The sequence below is a fragment of the Ptiloglossa arizonensis genome, chromosome 10 (assembly GCF_051014685.1).
Source record: "Ptiloglossa arizonensis isolate GNS036 chromosome 10, iyPtiAriz1_principal, whole genome shotgun sequence".
Lineage (NCBI taxonomy): Eukaryota > Metazoa > Arthropoda > Insecta > Hymenoptera > Colletidae > Ptiloglossa > Ptiloglossa arizonensis.
This window is the reverse complement of record NC_135057.1, coordinates 10,026,835-10,047,047: the sequence shown is the minus strand read 5'-3', so window position 1 is coordinate 10,047,047 and position 20,213 is coordinate 10,026,835. Positions and strand designations below refer to the sequence as shown.

General features: G+C 43.7%; 1 protein-coding gene across 7 annotated transcripts in view; it reads right to left on the bottom strand.

The window, feature by feature from the left end:
* Positions 1 to 1,137: 1,137 nt before the first annotated feature.
* Positions 1,138 to 20,213, bottom strand: part of LOC143151972 (serine/threonine-protein kinase MARK2-like) — a 36,212-nt gene continuing 17,136 nt past the window's right edge. For 3 of the 7 annotated variants that reach the window (XM_076321538.1, XM_076321540.1, XM_076321539.1), the window contains exons 11-16: positions 18,920 to 19,087; positions 16,612 to 16,732; positions 15,962 to 16,050; positions 6,782 to 6,823; positions 4,924 to 5,035; positions 1,138 to 3,817 (exon numbers count right to left, since the gene is read on the bottom strand). In XM_076321538.1, coding sequence (XP_076177653.1) covers positions 3,599 to 3,817; positions 4,924 to 5,035; positions 6,782 to 6,823; positions 15,962 to 16,050; positions 16,612 to 16,732; positions 18,920 to 19,087 — 751 coding nt within the window. In that variant the 3' untranslated portion in view covers positions 1,138 to 3,598. Of the gene's footprint in view, positions 3,818 to 4,923; positions 5,036 to 6,781; positions 6,824 to 7,438; positions 13,929 to 15,961; positions 16,051 to 16,611; positions 16,733 to 18,919; positions 19,088 to 20,213 lie in introns of those variants that run through there. The other 4 variants (XM_076321542.1, XM_076321543.1, XM_076321545.1 and 1 more) reach the window with 4 other exon arrangements.

Below are 20,213 nucleotides of genomic sequence, written 5' to 3'. Positions count from 1 at the left end.
CTGGTACGAGGATCTCGCGCGTTCGCGGAAAATATTCGTATCGTTCGGGTAACGATACCGAAGCGTAATACGTAGTAGCTCCCGTTGAGCGATTTCAGCGAAGAAAGTAAAGTTTTGCTTCGTTCGATGGTTTCTCGATTAAGGTAGCGAGGGGAGGAATGGAGAAAAGTTTCTTTTTATATACGTAAGTCCCGATGCCAGTTGCCACGCGTACAAGTATTCACCGTCGCGGATCGAAAACTTCTTTTTCGTTTTTTTTATCATTATTATTACTTTTTTTTTCGTTTTTTATTTTAACGGTTTGTTCCATGGAAGGGAGAACAATCAATTTATCGAATTACACAGACCGTCGACGGTAACTTAGTTGCTATCAGTCGTTTGTCGATTTGAAAAGAGACCCACGCATCGGAGGAGCACGTGCGAAGTAGCAAACATTCAATTTGGCTCGAAATGTTTTTTTACTCGGCGTTTTAGAGCATGTGTACGTGTTTCGTGTGTGTGTGTGTGTGTGTGTGTGTACGTTTCTGTGTGTTTGTATATATTTGCACGCGCGTGTTTATGTATATGTATATGTATGCGCGCGCGTGTACAGCGCGTGTTAGAAACGTGAAAAAATCATTCGAGTTTCGTATTTATTTAAATAAATTAGTCATTGCCTATAAGTAACGTACTCTCGATTAATCTTAGGCAAATATAAAAAGTTTTTGCAACACTCGATAATCCCGAGGTTTCTCCTCTTTCCGTCGTATTCCTTCGTTTCGTGATTTATTTGCTTTTGTTTGTTTGTTTGTTTGTTTTTTTTTTTTATTATTATTCTCGTCTCTCTTTTTGCGACACCGTTGCGTTATTCCGGCTGCTTCACGGTTCGCCAATCTTCTTTCCCGTTGTTCTTCTTTTTTGCAATAGTTTTTTTTTTCTTATTCAACGTTCTTGGTGTGAGGCTTCATTTATTTGGTTAATTTAGTACCTTCGTATATTATATTATTTATATACACCAAGTCTCTCTAGTTCGCCTCTACATTTACAATAATTCCTAATTTAATTTCATTCAACCGCGAATACATCTGCGAATAAAAGGTTACATAGCGTAATAGTGTATAGCCAATTACAATACTTAAATATAATCTTATGTGGTAATCTTTCGTAGAAATAACAGATCTCATTATCGACGTTGTCGTGCGCGCGTGCGTGTTTCGTTTATTCATTATTATTTTTTTTTTCTTTCTTTCACTTGTTGCTAGGTATATTCCGGAATATTCTTTCGGAGCGAAATACTTGGGCGTCGTTTACTCGCACGAGCTACGAGTAGAATCGCTCGACGACGATAATTCCTAAATAATGTTAAATAATAGTTCCTCTTCGTCTTTCACCTTCCGTTCTCGTTTAATATTGTGTCGTAATATTACTTGTATACTATGCATAAAAATAATCGTAATAGTAATAATAATAATAATAATAATAATAATAATAATAATAATAATAATAAACATAATCATAATAATAATAATAATAATAATAATAATAATAATAATAACAATTATCGTTACGCATTGATTAATCGGCTAACGTCTATAGTGCTGCATAGCTTTAAACTTATGATATCAAAAAAAAAGGGAGTAAAGTATCGTAAAAATATTCGAAAAAGTAGATTCGGCGCGCGCGCGTGTGTCGGTACGCACGCGCGCCGCGTTTGAAACGGTTGAATATTCCCTTTCAACGTTAAATGGAGGATGATAAGTGTGTGAAGGTAATTTTGTTACGAGTACAATTCTACGTATTTCCTTAACAGGTATTTCTTTTTTTTTTTTTCGTCCCCGAGAAGTTTGATCGGTTATTTACAACACAGACCTCTCGTTTAATCCGTGAATGTGTCCACGTTACGCGTGCGAAACATAATTATTCATCATCAACGAGACAACGTTGTGAAAAGACTCTTGACGATCGCAGGATGTTCGGTACACATCTATATATATATATAAATGTATATATGTATACATATATATACATATATCGAACGTCTATCATTTATCGCGGTACAACCACCCTTTCCTTCTTCTTCCGCTTCTTCCGTTTCTTCCTCTTCATCTTCTCCCCTTCGTTTTCTCCTCCGCACCGGAGTGTACACGTTTCTCGTCCCCTCCCGACCCCCTCACACCACTTCTCCCCGCTCCGCGGCGAGAAAGAGACACAGAACTCTCGCTTTAATTACGTCGATCGACGCATCGTTAGGCACAGTTGAAGTACATATAATCGTATCTCTCGTTAGATATTTCGAAATTTCGATCGATATTACCACAGCGAGACGTAACGGACAGTACGAACAAAGGACGAAAAGAAGCGAAAGAAGAGAAACCGAAGCGAGGTGCGAGTCTCGCGGTTTTTGAAAAAAGCTCCGGCAGCGAGTCGCTCCCCACTCACTCCCCACCACCGTGAAAACAACGATTCTCCTTTCTCCCCTCCCCCGTTTCACTCCGTGAACGAAGCCGCGATCGTTGAGACAAAGTTGCTCCGAATAAATAATACTGGTAAGAGGCTCCGCGGGGCGATTCGCGCGACGACGGTATCGTCCCGTTTGCGATCGAAAGAGTTTACCAAGGTGGGTGGGGGGTGGGGGGTGGGGAGGCAGTTTCGTTTATTCGTCGATCTCGGTCTCGCCGCGACGATGACCCGTCACACGCGGCCGATACGCGAATTTCGAATTACCGAACGAGTCGATCGCTGGCGGTACGACGCGCACGCGCGGTCGATCGTGGGCGGTACACAACGCGGGAGTGTTCCAACGCGCACGCGCGGTCGATCGAGCGGCTCTCCTCCCGCTACTCGATTCATCCCGTTCCTCGTGCTCTTCTCCCCACCCTTCTTTCGCCACTCCGTCGCGGTGGACGCGCGCATTCTCTTCGAAAACCCCGTCCGATCCCGTTTCCTCGCTCGACTCGCAGCATCTTCGTGGGTTCTCTTCGTGTTTTTCCCTCGTCGCGGCGGCCCGTGGCTGGTGTGGCTGATCCCTGAAAATCCGATCCGGTCCCACCGCGTTTTTTGGCACTCGGGGAGTATTTGTTTCGTTTTGTTTTTTTTAATGGTACGTGTGTTTGTCCGGGGACGACGGATCTCTCTCGCAGCGTGTTCCCAAGGTAGGCGGCGATCGGAGAAGGAGAACGATTGTTTCGTGGACACCGCGTACGTGCGTAGGTATAATCGCGGTCGTTGCGGATCGGCGATCGACGAGACACCTCTAGATGACGTTTAATATTCGCTCTTTGTTTTCTCTCTCTCATAATTTTTCTTTTTTGGTCGATTGGGACTACACACAGAGAGAGAGACAGAGGAGGAGAGTGTTCGATTAAACGAAGATTTCTCGGGTGTTCGACTCGATATCGGGATCGGGATCGGGATCAGGATCGGAGTCCCAAACGAAGGATGAATAAAAATCATCGTCGTTATCGTCTTGGTCGTCGTCTTGGTCGTCGTCTTGGTCATCGTCTTGGTCATCGTCGTCGTCGTCGTCGTCGTCGTGATCGGTGGTCGCGAGTAGTCCGTGCGATCGTTCACGAGGGCGTTATGGGTTGGCGCGGGCGGCTAGGTAGCCAGTTGTCGGCAGTCACAGCTTCAGCTCGTTCGCTATCTTGCTGGCAATATTTTTGAAACCGATCGACGTGCCCGAGATGCGTTTGAAACGTACGCCGTTCAGAGAGAGTCGTGGCAGTTTACACACTTCGATCTCCCATTGTACCTGGCTGTCTGTCGCTGCATCGCCGTGCGCGCACAGCAGCAGAAACCTTTCGCGCTGTTCGTACTGACATTTATTGGCGTCCAGTACCTAAAGCGAGCGACAAACCGGGTTAGTAAAACAGGTGTGCATTCACGGCCGGGACTCGCGCAATATCAATTAAAAACTACAATCTCGATGTCCGGGAACGAGAGTTCGGCCACTGGGTCCAGAGGCAGTTTACCATAACCCCGACCGAAGGATTTCGTAACGAAATTATCACGACGTTAACGTTTCTCTGTGAATATTTTCCAGAGAAAATTTGTCTGGTCTGAACGCTACGAAATACATGATTTCGATTCACTATGTAGATCGTGACTTACCGCGGAAAAATGTTCGAAACGTGACATCGTAACGAATTCGTTAAGAGATTACAGTCGGACGTATGGAAACCTTTTTGACCCAGTGTATATCAGGATTGACCGAAATTGTGAGGTATTAGGTAATGTAGAACAACCCGGTACGTGTAACAGAGACACTACGATCGTCGATCACGTTGAACGAACGATGCACAAAATGTACGATGTTGCAAAAGAGATGGATATCTGTAGGACTTTGACTCGGATTATGGAAGAACGAAAGGTACGGGCCGTTGATATCGTTATCAACTTCCTCGCAATATTTACAACGTGGCCGTATCGAAATTTCCATCTAGTGCAATTTGCCGTGTATCGTTCACCATCCGTTCTGTCCATTCTTCGCTCGAAACGATTCTTAATTTCGCCTAGCTTTCTCCATTCGGTAACTCGAATTCGTATTTTTCGTTTATCCCTCGTTACGGCGTATAAAAGATTCAGTAAAAGTAAATTGCTGCTTCGTCTGTGCAAACGAGACCGTGCACCGGGCTTTAAAAATGTTCGTTACCGACGACCTGGTACTCGCCAATTAACTCGAGCCGTGATCCCGTTTCTGATATCTCGGAGAACAAACTAACACGAAACAATACCATCGACACGTGTCTCCGTTGCAACTAGACAATTGATAATTTTACAACGTCGCCCGTTACACGTACCGGGTCGGTTCGCGTTAATCAATACCTTACACAAAGCGTACGGGGTGTAACACGCGAATACTATCTTCTCGTCTATCGTAATTTTGTTTTAATCTTCCACGTGGGGAAACGAAAAGAAAGCTTTATGGATGTTCCAGTGCAATACCTTTCGAATTTCGGACATGATTTCGTTCGGATCTCGACTACTGGTAGTTTTCATACTCCAAGTGAAACGTAGACTGCGTGGTTTAACCTGCTCATCGTTAGTGGTTGCTCCGCTGTAACAAAAGAATGTCTTAAATCCGCACGGTCGAGCACACGCGCCAAACATGCGACAGACAATGTATTTTCGTTTAAACGACGGGTCGGGATAATCGTGTCCGAGCTACACGGATCGTGTCGGTCACAGATTTTTTCATTTTTTTCCCTCGCCAGTCGCGTGGACGCGCGACCCTTCTTGTCGTTCAAAGAGTTTCGACGCTCGTCGAGGGAACGGGGCGGGGTTCGGGGGTCTACGATCAACAAAAACGTGCACTAAAGGCTGAGATTCTGCGAAAGCCGTCGTTCGTCGCAGGGCGGCGAAACGTGAAACGTGAGAGAGAAAAAAAAAGAAGAAAAAAAAAAGAAAAAAAAAAAGAAGAAAAAAAAAACAGAAAAAAGAAAAGAGAACGTCGCATGCGTGCGCCATGCATGCAATTCGTGTCGCATTACACACCGACAAGTTTACAGGGAGTGTTGGCGGGATAACGTAGATGTGGTCACGGCTGTGTGAAATGATACTGATTCGTGCGTGGACGAATTGGCAACGTTTACTCGGTGCACGCTGTTCGTCGCGTCGTCGCGACAATATGGCGCCGATTCTTCGTTTCTCCCTGTCGAATTGTCGCGACGTCGCGTTCTCGATCGTCTCCGGCGTATGTTCCCGTATGTATTTGGAACGCTGCGAACACCCATCGGCTCCCACCTGTCTTTTAAAGCGACGTCGTCGACGATCCACAGGACAAAGGCGAAACAACGAACGCGTTGATCGCTGCGCGACGACGCGAGAGGAGTAACGACGCTCGTGGAACGCTTCGTCGCGCGTCGTGTACAAATGTTGCGGGCCTGCGGCCGCGACGATTCATCGTACGAGATATCCTACGATCGGACGATACTACATTTTACTCCATCTTTCTCGTAGTTACCGAGCAACGAATAAATCGTGCCAGATGCATTCTTTCGGCGCACAGAGTACAGAGTGCAGGGAGTTGTTGTACAACTTGTACGTGATCGTATCGGGGACTTGCGATTCGTCGGGCGAAATTGTGCTCCGAAATGAATGGTTCGCCAATTGTTCATTCGTGAATCGAACGAAATAAAAATTCCATCGATTACATTTCGTGATCGACGAACAAGAACGAACGTCGCGAGTGTAGCGATCTACGAGTTCCGACAAGCACGATGACGTTTTCGTTTCGATGCCGAATTCGTACAGAATCTTACAAACCGGTCGTCGAACGGCCACATACGTTCCACAACCTGTACAACAAACGATGCAACAACCCCACGCTCTTTACAATTGTTCTTCGAACAAACGTGCCGATCGTTATAGTTTATCGTACGATCGATCGTCACGTCCGTGGCCCCTCTTAACGTCGTCGATCACTGTTCGGCCGTACATCCGTATCGTATCGGATAAGCGACGACAAATCGATCGCTGCGTTGCTGAACGTCGTGCGTCGTGTTGTCGAACGTTTCGCTTCGCAGGAGAAAAACGCGTTCGACGATACGTGTCGTTGAGTGTTACAGAGAAAAGGAAAACTCCAAAAGGTGAAAGTAAAAAAAAAAGAGAAAAAAAATAGAAAAAAAAACAGAGAGAGAGGAGGGAAGATAAAAGAAAAAACGAAAAACTCGGACAAGTATGAAACAAACGAACGAACAAACAAACAGACAAACGAAAAATAACGACAGAAAAGAACATAGGAGCGCAAACGAAAGAAAATTAGAACGTATGGGCCGTGGTATTATGGTATGCAGCAACGTACCTCACTACTGGGTGCTTGGGGGGTACGGATGGGTCCATGGGGCTGAAATAACAAAACAAAGGCAGTTGCTAACAAACACTAAACATGATAAATCGTCAAAATCAAATTCAGTTTTATATGTATAAACCACCACCATTCTATCACCACTGCACACCTAATCGTATTTTTGTTTTTTTTTTCTCTTCTTCTCTTGCGAAACATTACAGTCACGATGCAACGAGAGGTTGTATAGCGGGAACGAGTTACAAGGACGAGATGTAATAAGTGTTCGCGAGATTTGTTAATAGTAATTGTCGTTGATTGATCGGTTTTTGGGTTAGCAGTAATGATCCTAAAACGGAAAGACGAAGGTTTTTGGGGGCAAGGGGGTTAACGGTTCACAAATATACGAAGAAACATTTTGGCAATCGTCGTACCTAACGCAAAGGAACTTGCGATTGGAAAGAAGTATCTGTGTAACGCACCTATACATCGCTCGAAACAAGCCAATTCGTACTTGAAAGGAAAAGAAAAAATAAATGAAAGAAAGGGAAAAAAAAGACCACCTCTATCGAAGACGCATGCACAAAACGAACACATGGAAGATTTGTCTCTTTCTGCGCGGGCAAACGATTCCTTTTTTCAATTGAGGATTCAGAAATAAATTGATACAACATATACAAGACAGTTTCAACATGTTTATTAATACGAAATTATTACTATTATTGCTTCTTAAAATTATTTTAAATAATATTTCTATCCTGTCTCTACGAGCCATTTACTGCCCTCCATTTTGTAAAGATCTAAGGCAGACGCTTCTACGAATAAGGTTCATCGATTGATCGGCTTCGATCAATGGATTCCATTGACCGTGAAGGGAGAAAGAAGAAGAAAAAAAAACGGTTGGAAGGGGGTTGGGGGGTTGGGGGGTTTGGGGAATAATAAGAAAGAAGTACCGAAACGATCGTTTCCGGACGTTTTGGACGGGCATAGTAGTTGGAGTGCAGCAAAGAGCGTTAAACCATTTACAAGATGCGCTATGTTCATTATACTTTTGCGTATAAACGTTGCGTTGTACTTCGTCCGTTTATACGTGTATTCGTAAATGTCTAAAGACGATCGAGTTGCTTCTTGTTATCTTCTCTCGTTTCTCTTACCGCCCGCGTCTAGCACGTTTTAAAATTAATTTGTCGCACGGCCAGTTGCTTTTGCTTCGTTCTACAAACAGTGTGTACTCTACAATGATCAGTTTTCACGCATTCGATCTCGTCGAGCACGACAGGAATTGTATATCTTAGACGATAAAAATTTGTTCTATACTTCTTTCTTTTTCCTCTCATTTCCTGCGGTAAGGTTAAAACGCGTTGTTATCGGAAACATACCGGCGAGAACCGATTACAAAGAAAATTCGATCGACGATTATTCTGCGATAAAATACAAGCCGAGCCGAAAATTAGGAACGTGGATCGATACGCGCGCCCGATGACGGTGTCATCGATCTCGCTTCGTAATCTCGACCGACGTAGTATAATCGGTTAAGAAACACTAAAGTTTACATGTAAAGCATACTTGTATCACCATGCATGTTGAAATTAAAATAAAACGTAGGCACAAAACTTATATCCTGATCCGTGGAAGTGGAAAAAACTTAAATAAGATCTTAGTCGTTAAAGTAACCCAAGTAAGCCACTCGTTCTCACTCGTTCGATCGTTCATACGCATTCACTCTCTCTCTGTCGCTCGTGTCCATTCGTTCACTCTTTCTCGAATTTGCCAGAACTGCGTTACAAACTGTTTTTTTTTTTCTCTCCATTGTTATTCTCTTTCTCTCTGTCATTCACTCTCTCTCTTTCTCCCTCTCGCGTTAATTTCTTTTTGTTGCACGTCTTATAAATAATAGTATGATAAATCGTTTTTTGTTTTGTCGTTCGGCATGTGCACGCTCTACACAACACTGACCAGATTACTCTATGCTAAAACTCGCGATGAATTCTTGAAAAACTAGTGCATCGGTTTTTCTTCTCTTGTTCCTTCGTTTAGCAAAATACGTGTGAAATGTACAATATCAAAAAGAGGAAGGCACGCAGTTTACGATAACGGGGTTCTTTTTTTTTTTCTTTTAATATCCGGTCTACGCAACGTTCGAGTTCGTTCTGACGATGAAATTTGCACCTAGACAAGGCCAATACTCGCACTTAGTACAGAAATACTTACGCGGATCCGATGTATACGTATGTATACATGTATATAATATATAGTTGAATACGATCGCGAACGTTTCCACGTTTGTTACGTATCTATCTCTCTTTCGTACTTTTCTTTCCAGTACTAATTGATCACGAGAACGCGCTCGGTTATCACTGAATAAAAACGAAAGATCTCTGTTTATTCTTCTCGCCCGAGTTTCGCGAATTATTACTAAGCGCGGTATTGTCTCGTTAAGAAACACAATGAGTAAACAAAGTAATTTCCTGTCGTCTTACGATGACTGCCAAAAATATATATAATATATATATGTATATATATATATATATGTATAGTTCTCTATGTTATATATTTCTATCGATTAATTAGTACAATATGGATCGAGATACAATAATCAATATACAAAGAAACGAGTAACCAATAATCGTTTATGGCCTGTCCGTACCGATGAATCTTTTGCACCTTGTTCACACGTTTCCCCTCGTGGGGATCAGTTATACACAAAAATCGATGTAACTCGGTGAACGTTAAACGTAATAAATTAAACGAAAAGCGAATAGTATCCGCGTAATTGCCGGGTCACTGCAATCAAGTAGCACGCTATATATTTTTTTTTTTCTTGTTTAATTCGTTAGTCAGTTTTGAGATCAGTTTCGGAGCAGTGTCTCGTACTGTCTTATCGTACAGGTTAAAAAAAAGAAAGAGCTTCTCGCTGCTTTTGTTTTTTCTTTTTTCTTTTTTTTTTTTACTTATTTTTTCTCGTGTCTTCGTTGCTTCTGCGGTAAGTGTAAAATATACAATTATTGTAAAAGAAGGAAAAAAAAAAAAAAAAAAAGAAAATGCACATTTACGGTCGCGAGGTGTACTTATTTTGTTTCTTTTTTTTTCTCGTTTGATTTTTTTCTTTTTCGTTTTTCGTTTCTTTGCGACGTATGTTCAACTTGAACGGTATGATAGATAACACCTCCGAATGAAAGATGAATCACGTTCTGCGTTCGGAATAGATGCGCGCGCACGCACGCGGGGAAAAATAAAATGGAATGCCTTCAGCCACACGCATTTCACTGATTCCCGTAGCGATTCAACCTCGATGAACTGAAAGTGTATGTATCGTACTCGTTGAATTGCACCAACCAAACAGTATAAAAAAATATAACTCGGAATCGTTTTACATGAAACGCGTTAAATGCCGGAGAAACCGAGGAGGACCGATGTATAAAAAATGTGTCGCGGAACGCACGTTGAACGGTAGCTACGGGGTAAATCCGATATCGATTCTTCGATGGTCCCCCATTCGTCGATTCGACGCTGTCGAAACGCTTCTCTCTCATTTTTTTTTCTTATTATTTTTTTTTTTTAATTTTTTTTCTCTTTTCTTTTTCAATTTTAATCTTTTGCCCGCGACATCTTTCGAGCTTACGAAATATATAGTCTCACTTTCGTATATTCACGGTAGCTGTACAAAATAGAAATCCTCCACGGGGATGAAAGTACCGTCGCGGTTCATATACCCGGAGCAATGTATTTACAGAAATTTGCGCGCGGCGTTTCATCAGCGCGTCTATACACGCGACATACCAATAGCAAACGGATCCACGACCGGACGAAAGAATCGATATAAGAGTCATCCGACGGACCATTGTGTGGGTGTGTGGTTCTCGTTGTTACCGTGTGAATGAGTTCGCAATTCGACGTGTATATTATCACGCGTCCAAAAAAACCAAACGCAAAATTTCACACTTTTCTGAGGAACCTATGCTGGATATCAACAAAAACAAAAACAAACAAAAAAAAAAATGCAGTCGAGAGAAATCTAAGAGAAGGTTTCAAAAAGAAAAAAAAAAAAAGAAAGAAAGAAAGAAAGAAAACAAATCGCGCCAGGGCGGGGCGGAAGAGTAAGCGAGCGATCGTCTCGAAACTCGGGAAATGCAACTTTTTCTGGTATCTCTCGGCAGCGAAACGCGCTAAATAAAATATGAAATTCACCCAAAATGTTCATTCAACGTCGATACGAGCACGCGGTGGTGTGTCGCGACGAAAACGATAGATACGAACGAAGGAAATGATTTTCCCACGCGGAATCGGGCAGTTTTACTCCACGGCTGACCGTGTGTGTATATATATAGAAATTTATATATACAATACAATTGTTATCCAACATATTTTCCCGAGATCGTAAGAATACGATACAGAAATACGGTATTACAGGGCGATAACGTTATTCTACAGTTTCATCGTAATCCTACGTAATATTGTTTAACAAACAGAGAGAGAGGCTAAAAAAAAAAAAAGAATTATGAAAGAAAAGGATTGATAGAATACGGCTACGTAGGAAGTCACGCTTGGCCACTCGATCGGATTTTTAACTAGTGTTTTCTTTTTTTTTTTTTTTGCCAGCAAAGTGGCCCGTGTGTGTATATCGGCCGTTGCTCGATATTCGGCGTGCGGCTCGCTCTCATTTCGGCTCGAGGGAAACAAGGCGAGACTTCACCCTTCACTTAGAAAACCTGTCAATGCACGAATGAATAGTTTTTACATGTGTAACTCCATTTATCGTTTGTGAAAAATCGATCGCGTAACGTTTTCTTCTTTTTTTTTTACTTTTTTTTCTTTTTACTTTTTTTTTGTTAGTACAATTATACCACTTCACCTAACCGTTTCGGAGTGCGCGTGTACGCGTTTCTCGGTTATTTTAAACTATTGTCCACGGTGGACGGCCGGTGTTTGCGACACGAAAAAAAAATGTCGAGGTCGGATCACGTAGTATCCCCGGTTCGTTACGGTTAGCCGAGAGGACAGTGCATAGAACGAAAACGAGTGTCGAGGAGTCGCGAGTGCGAGTAAGCGTGGAACGCGTCAGGCGATTACGATCGTTCGACGGAAGTTATGCGTCAACCGGACACGGGGACTCGTCGAGTCTCGTCAAGAGGGGACAGAGTAACATTGCACCGCGAGCAACGAAGAATCTTAACCGGGGTAAACGATTTCGTTAAACCTTTCGGTGCCGAACGTTCGAATCGAGATTAATGACGTCCCGGTGTGCGGAAATCTGGCAGTCGCGTATATCGTGCACGTTCAACGAACGCCCATCGGCGTTCACTGTACGGTGCGCACCGTTCAGGGTTCACGAACGCTCTTGGCACCGAAAGCGTTAACCTAGGTATATCTGGCTTTTAAATTCGCGCGCGAAGTTGCTCTCGTTCCATCCACGGGTGTGTCAGATCGTTCCTCGCGAGCGACTGCGCATGCGCGCGTCACGTGTTCGAAACTCGTCCCGCGCGATGCATTTGGCGCGCACGAATCTAACCTCTACGCGATTCCTTCGGTTCGGGTTCTTTTCTTCTCTTTCTCTCTCTCTCTCTCTCTCTCTCTCTCTCTCTCTCTCTCTCTCTCTCTCTCTTAAGAGAAAATGTTCGTATCGTAGAACACGCGAATCCGAATGCATCGCGACGCGATAACGTAAACGCGAGAGCACAGCACCGCGGATGCGACGCACAACAACTTGCGAGCGAACGTACGTCACTCGACATGGCGGACTTCCGTCAGAAAAATTCGCTCGAGCTCGATTCTCGAGATCGGAAATCGACCAAGTCTGTCGTTTCGTACGAACTGGATCATCGACAAACGGTCAACGCGCGCCCGTTCTTACTCTAGAGGATTCGTGGCGGTTTTATTCGGGGTGGGGGGTAGTTGCGAGGGCGTTGTAGGGATGAGGGGGCGGATTCAAGGAAAGAAAAAACGAAGCCGAAGGTATATGTCACGACGTACGAATACGTATAAAAATAGAAAGAAGATCGGGTATATGTATATCTTTAGATGAGCGGCATACGAGTGCACGTTCGGTATAGTTGGCAGGCTGAGTTAGGAAAGGCACAAATTCGAGTGCTACATCTAAGTGGATAAGGCGCCTTCCTGCATCGTCTCGCGCGTGTCAGGAAGACATTCGTATTCTCGAATCGTTGCGATCGCGCACGACTGCGCGACAGATCTCTACCGGGACCCCGATCGAGTGCCCGATCTCGCTGGATCGCGAATTCCGCTTCCCACGAGTTTCCGGGATCCGTAATCGTGTCGCGAGTTTCGCGAGGAAGCGAGCAAACAAACTACTCGGTATCGGTATCGGGCCGCGAGTTCCGCGAGATTGAACGACCGGTGAGAAACGAGGGATTCCCCCCCCTGGTTTTTTGTTGCACTCGAGTGCCGGAATCGAGTTCCACCGAGTTCGTACGATTCATATCGTAACGGAGGGTGAAAGTGAACGATCGAGAGGAAACGAGGGATCACGGTTTGTGCACTCGAGCACCGGTCCCCGAACTCGAGCACTCGGGGATCCCCGCGGATCTGTCGGCAGCTCTACCGCGTGAACGCGACGATGTATCACCGCGCTCGTTGCGTCTGCGCACGCGTCGGAGCGTCCCTGGACGCATGCGCGCAGTGTCACTGTACGGATGTACGTTGTGTCCGGATAATTCGTTCGTTCGTTCGTGCGAATATTCTCGTTCCATCCGCGAAACCATGGAACCACGGTCTCTCTCCCCCGTTACGGATTATCTCGTCGACCTAACACCTCGGCGATTATACACCACAGAATAACGGAGCCAAAACGGAGTCGTTTCTTTTATCTCTCTCTACTCTCTCCTCTCTCTCTCTCTCACACACACACACACGCTCTCTCTTTCTCTCTCTCTCTTTCTTTCTCGTCTCCGAACGCATCCCGCGAACGATCCGGTTGAGCGTTGGGGCGGACATACACGCGCAAACGTGTTGCGCGCGAGATTCTCTCTTCGAGGCCGATTCGCAAATGCGTTTTAGGCGTGCGTGTGTTGGGCATGCCGCGGTAGTATTGCCGCGGACAACTGGTCTCGGGGCAGCACATTGGTCGCATGTTAACTGTATCGCGCGTCTCTATGGCCATTTGCTTGTCGAGAACCCGAGCGAAGCCAAGCTTTAATCGGTTCACGTCCTGTAGCATAGAACAATACACAACACCGGTATAAAAATTAATCGGAAATATGAAGAATTTAAGCGATGCACCAATGGCTATGCTTGTGTTCGGGAAAACGGGCAAAATTCTGTTTACTTTTTATTACTTTTTATCGTTCTCTTTTTTTGTTCGGTTCAATCGTTTCTTTTTTAATTTTTTTCATTCTTTTTTCTTTCGTTTAATTTCCGCCCTGTATCGACGATGAGTACAGTGACCATGATCGTGAAAGTACAACGTGTTTTAGAATGGTGAACCCGGGTTTACTCTCGTTATTCTGTGGCCTTTAGCGTCCTCGGTTTTCCAATTATATATATATAGTATAGTGCATATATATGTATATATATAATTTTGTTTCTCTTTCTCTCCGTATACCGTTTCGCTTGTTCTCTCTACGCGTCCAACGCAATCCACGCGTTTCTTTTTGTTTCTATTAACTCGTCGCTTTTACAATTACCGTGATGGCGGCAAGATCAAAGTCCCATGTTAAGTAATATACGTGTACGTATATAAAGTAGGTAATAAATCAAGGATATGCCTCGCTACAGTCAAGTCAAAAAGGGATGCACAATGAGTATGCGAGGTGGCCCGAACTCAGCCAAGCAGTACATATTTACTTTCGTCGATGGATCCCCGGTAAGGGGTTTTCTCCCTTCGATTCTCGAGCGTTCGAACGTTAAGAGAGCATTGTACGACGGAATGGATACGGAAACATGGATGAACCGAAAAATATGTACGTCGCGCGAGGAGGTATGCGCATTGCGTTTCTTTTCTACGTCTGCATTTTTTTTTTTAACAACGGAAATCGTACTCCCGCGGGACAGAGACCATAACGATTCTTTTTTTTTTTGTTTCTCTTTTTCCTTTTTTTTTTGTCTACGAAGAAAACGAACCAAAAGGGGTAGAGGGTGGGGTGGAGCGGTAGGGGTAGCTATAGAAACCTTTCGAGCAAACGTTTGCGGGACCAACAAAGAACAAGAAAGAGAAAAAGAAAGAAACGGTACGAGCGAGCGAGACACGTGCTCGCTTCGGGATGAAAGAATTGGCGCATAAATAAATAAAAACTACGAAACTGTCATGGACAAGCTACGTGTATCTCGTGGCTTTCACTGATAATGGTCGCTGCTGGCTCATCGGATCTGTTAGCCGATCGTTACTGTGTACAGTTTTCACAATACATGTATATGTGTACAAAAGAGATTTTGTATACGATATAGAAATTTCATATATCGTATATCGGTATACGGTTTCTCAGAATTACATAGTCATTGTGCATCCTTAAAACAGAAATATATATCATATCGCATGCAAACGATAGGTTCGACTCGTTTAAACTATTTCAGCATGAATATAAAAAACACAGTCCAAGATTCGTTCGTTTTGTCGGATCCATTAATACGCATGCATCGGAGGGGGGGGTGGGGGGCCCACTGCAAAAGCTGCCGCGCGTCGATAAATACTCATCTTCGCTCTCTATGTACTCTATACATATGTATAGCTAGATATTGTTTGCGCACGACCGATTCGCGCGTTAAAAGTCGTACGATCGAATTGGTAAGCGTAAAGAATGAAAAAAAACTGGTGGTGATTGACCAATGGTATGCGGCTCTTCGACTCGTTTCGTAATCGCCGCGATTGTTGAATCGGAAACTGGCAACGCGTCGCGATACCTGTTCGTTCGTTTATTTTTTATTTTTTTTTCCATACGGCGGTACGTTACGCGAGCGATCTCCGAAAAATCCGATACGTGTCTTGCGATTGCACGAGGAGTGCCTCGTTCCGTTCGATCGATCGCGCGAATTCGTCTTTTCGATTGGAAACGAAACACGGTTCACCCCGGTGAAGCGAACCCCTCGAAAAATATACTTTTGGCCGACGTTCGATACGTTATATATCGCTAGAAGTTATCATTGCGGACGAACAGTGGTATTTTACAGTGGTACATGTACTAGCATGCTGTCAAATATCGGAAAATCTCTAGTCGATATACGTATACTGAATTGACAAAAACTTACCGTTTGGAGAACCTCGAGGATAATTTTGAGAAAAAGGACGGTCTCGCTAGTGGGCTAATTGCATTCGTGTCCTGTGTGTGAGTGTGACCCTGGAAAGTTCATAGGAAAACAATCGTATACGATAATTATGCTCACGAACAATTGCACGATAATTCTTTACGATTAGTATGTAAACCGATGAAACGCGACACACGTGCGCAGGACGAGTCAATGACAACTGGTCGTTTATCGATTTCGATGAAAAACTGTTTCGTTCGACCGTTCCATTTACTTCGTGAACCTTGAATTTTTTAAACGACTGTTCTTTTTTTTTTCTTTCACTATTCTGCTGTAATCGATAAAAGGACAAATTCCGTGGCTCGTGACAAAGTGACCTTCGCTCTTAAAATACCGACTATTTCTTTTTTTTTCGTTTCGTCTTCACCTTGACGTCTTTGAATATAGAAAAGTAGAAAATTGTTTTCCCTAAAATCAATACGTAACGAGCTGCCACGGATGTGGATCGTCGTCGACTCGTCCTCTGTACCGTGTCTATCGATATCTCTGAACCTCCAAAGGGTTTCTCGAACAATGACAAAAATCGTGATCGATTTGCGAGAGATCGACGAATTAAATCTCGTATTCTACGTAAGAAATTTAAACGTACGAACCTGAGTATGATTTCGCTGTGCTCTATTTTGGCCAGAGTGGAACGTACTACGACTTGGAACATTTCGAGGAAATGCTGGTGTTGTAGATGTTGCCAGTCTATTACTTGGAGACACACCCAAGCTAATTAGAAATAGTTGTTTCTATTATATTAAAGTTGCTCGATGTGGTCGCTGCGTGTATAGTAACTATGTGTAAATAAATTTGCTTTGTCCGTGTCGATTCTTTCGCTAGAAATTGTGTGCAATTAATACAGTAGACCGTTTGTTCTCATTTCGCGCGATTTTCGTTACGGAAGAAGCAAGAGACAAGATGCAAAGGAAACAGAGAACCAAGAGATAAAAGGAAAAGAAAAAAAAAACAACAACAACTAGTAGAACGAAAAGTACACAATCTTCGCTTTCCGCGCGAGAGTCCTTTAAGAGGACGGTTATAATGCACAAGCGATGTTTCTACGTCTTGCAAATACAAGCTTCGATAGTTTTCAGCTAAGATAAGCAGAACTGTTAAACAAATTAGTTTACGCTAACGAGAGAGTTACACGAATGATCGTGATCACAATGTACCGAGACAGTCCATTTGTTTGCAACATGCACCGACAGAAGAACATGTAGTTGAAGTTAGTCTGTTTAACTGACACGCGGTGACGGCACGTACAACGGGTCAGAAACAGTTAATTCGATGGTAAACATTATCGTTACGTGCACGATGGTAGAAGTACTCTTTACCAACGACTGCTCTTCTACGGGATTCTAATTGTTACTGACCACACGGAGGTGATTACGATGTATCGCAAAGACTGTGTGAAAATATTCCGAGCGCCCCTACAGCACATATTGTTTGCAACGATATATAATTTTACGCATTAGTATATATGGTTATATACCAATATAAGCGGCACGTATATACTTACTCTCACACTTTCGAAATGACACGCTACAACGTACATGCGAGTTAACTTCATTAACGGTAAAGAGATAACTGTTCTACGTATGATACTGTTTCTGTAGTTTAATGGTCGATCCTCGGACAAGTTCAATCCGAGAATTGTGGAACTGTGTTTTCGCGTGCGCGCGGGAGTCGAAAATGCTCTAGTCGGGAACGATGTAACGAGAAATGAGGCAATTAGAACTGAAAGAGGCGACCAAGCCGATGATCGGAATAGAAAATTAGCGGATAGTAGTCGTGCAAGTTAGAAACGAAAATAAAGAGAAAAAGGTAAAGAAAAGTAAACGGAGCTACGAGTAAATGACCAGAAACTGTCCTAGAGAACCTACGAGGACAATTCTCGTCGCGATGAAGATGTCTCGGAAGCGCTGTCGATTGTTTTTCCTTTTTTTTTCCCCCCTCCCCCGTTTTTCGAAGCCGCGCAGACGGTCCTAGTTACCCTAAGAGAGTTAGTGGCCCAAGAAAGAAGTAAACAAATGAACGAATGAAACAAATGTATCCGAATATCTCTCGCAGTGTAGGGTGCTCCAATAGTCTAGCGTGGAATTGCAAGAGCGAATTCGATGTTCCCGCGATCCAGTTGTTACTTTGTGTCGCGGATTATTTACGTTTTTGTACTCGAGCGAGCGTCTCTGTGCCGTCGACTGCACAAATTCATGAACAATTCATGAACAAAGGTGACTACGTCGTCGTCGAGTGTCTTAACCCTTTCGATAACCACGAGCCGATTCGTGTCGACTCTCGCAAACTCGCCAGAAATATCTCGAACCGATGACGTACCGGCTTTCCGAAAACATTTGCGAACAATACACGGAAAAGTTCGCGACGTATACGCTTGTACTTGAAATATCGATTCTCTCGAAAAGATCTTCGATCTTACGAACAAGAAAGAAAAAGGAATATATTTTTCAAAGAATCGTAAAATATTCTTTCAGCTCGAAACGTAGAAATGCAAAACTATTCAGAAATAATCTCGAGTACCGGTACAACTTACATTTTCTCCTAGCAAAAATACCGTAAAAAGAACACGGTTACCATGGCTAAGGGGAAAGTACCACGGTTAAGTGGAATGCGCGGACCAGTGGTCAGACATCGTTTCACGGTGAAACGTCCGATCCGGCACGAGTCGCGGTTACTTCTACTTCTCTCTTTCCACTTAACGACAGTGGCTTTGTCTCGAGTATTTCTGGCATCCTCTGTGAATCGAAATTGGTCATCGAGGAATGCGCAACGACGACGTGACTTTTGTTCGTCGACGCTAGGGTGAACGCGGTGGTCGTTAGATTGCACGTTAGACTTTTGGTAACAACTAGCAGAGGAATTTGTATATAGGTTGGCTGATAAGGCGTAGGGGACCTGTACCTCTGTCTAAGAGGGTCAGCAGTGGCGAGTAAGGAGTTGTGGGCGTTGCGTGGTTGAGGGTCCAGTAGTGAATGGTCGCTGGGGGGTACGCCACTCGAGGAACGGTGACCTGCGCTGATGCTCGCAGACTTGGTGTGACCCCGCGTTGGTCTAGTGCCCTCGCCCAGGCTGTGCACAAAACTAATCAACAAACTGCCCTGCCCGGCACCGGCTCTACCATTTCTACCGTTTACAATACAGCCTCTGCTGCTCAGGCAGAACGAAACGGTTTTTTAATTCGCAGAGGAAGCCGCGTGGTACTACTTATCTGCGACCTCACGTGATCGTGAACAACATCAACATCGATAACGAACACAATTTCGATGCAAACCGATCCGCCGGTTATATACTTTGTTTTTCTTTTTTTTTTTTCGTACGCCCTTTGCGAACAAAAGAGATAAAGGTTCGTTCAACGTGTACCAACCGACGAATACGCGATCATTGTTCGAGGCGTACAACGATCTAGGTGCAGTACACACGGGACCATTATTGTTTGCCGTACGAGGGACAATATGGCGATCCGAACCCGTGTAACTCGGTTGCCTAGGCATCTGGTTGTTGCGCGACTGAAACGCTAGATGACGTGTATATCGTTGCGGTTTGAAAACGAATTCCGTTACGTGTAACCCGACGCCACCGACTATTGAACGGAAACGGGAATCGACGAAAAAACGGTTAACCTTTTCTTTCGTCGTCTTTACATCGAGACTTACAATGTTCCTTTAATAGGGTATCAAAGGTATTTCAAAGGTACTTTTATCCGGAACTGTTTTCACGGAACGGATACGTCGAATAACTTGTCGAGGGATCGAGAATTGTCTCGTTAAGGGAGAATGTATTTGTTCTTGGAGAAATTTTACTCGACTTGGAACATTTTTCGTACGTAAAGGAAAATTGAAAGAATTCTACAACCGTTTCGATCCGTGACAGAGAACAATGCATCGTCAAAAGTTACGCTACGTACGAAGTTTAAGATACGTTATCGAGCCAAGGATTAACGTATTATTTGAGCGTGAACATGCATCGTTGCATTTTGAAAATATATATTGCGATGTATCGAACACTATAAACTACGAGTCGCTCCGAAGCGATAATTCTTCGACAATTACTTCGAGATATACAAAGGTTTAATGTAGGTTATCAATCTCGGGATTATTGCATCGTTTATTAAATATGTATCGTTGCATTTCGAGAAGAAATTTCGGTGTATCTTACTCAGCGGTACGACAATACTTTGTAAAGTTTCAAATAGGTT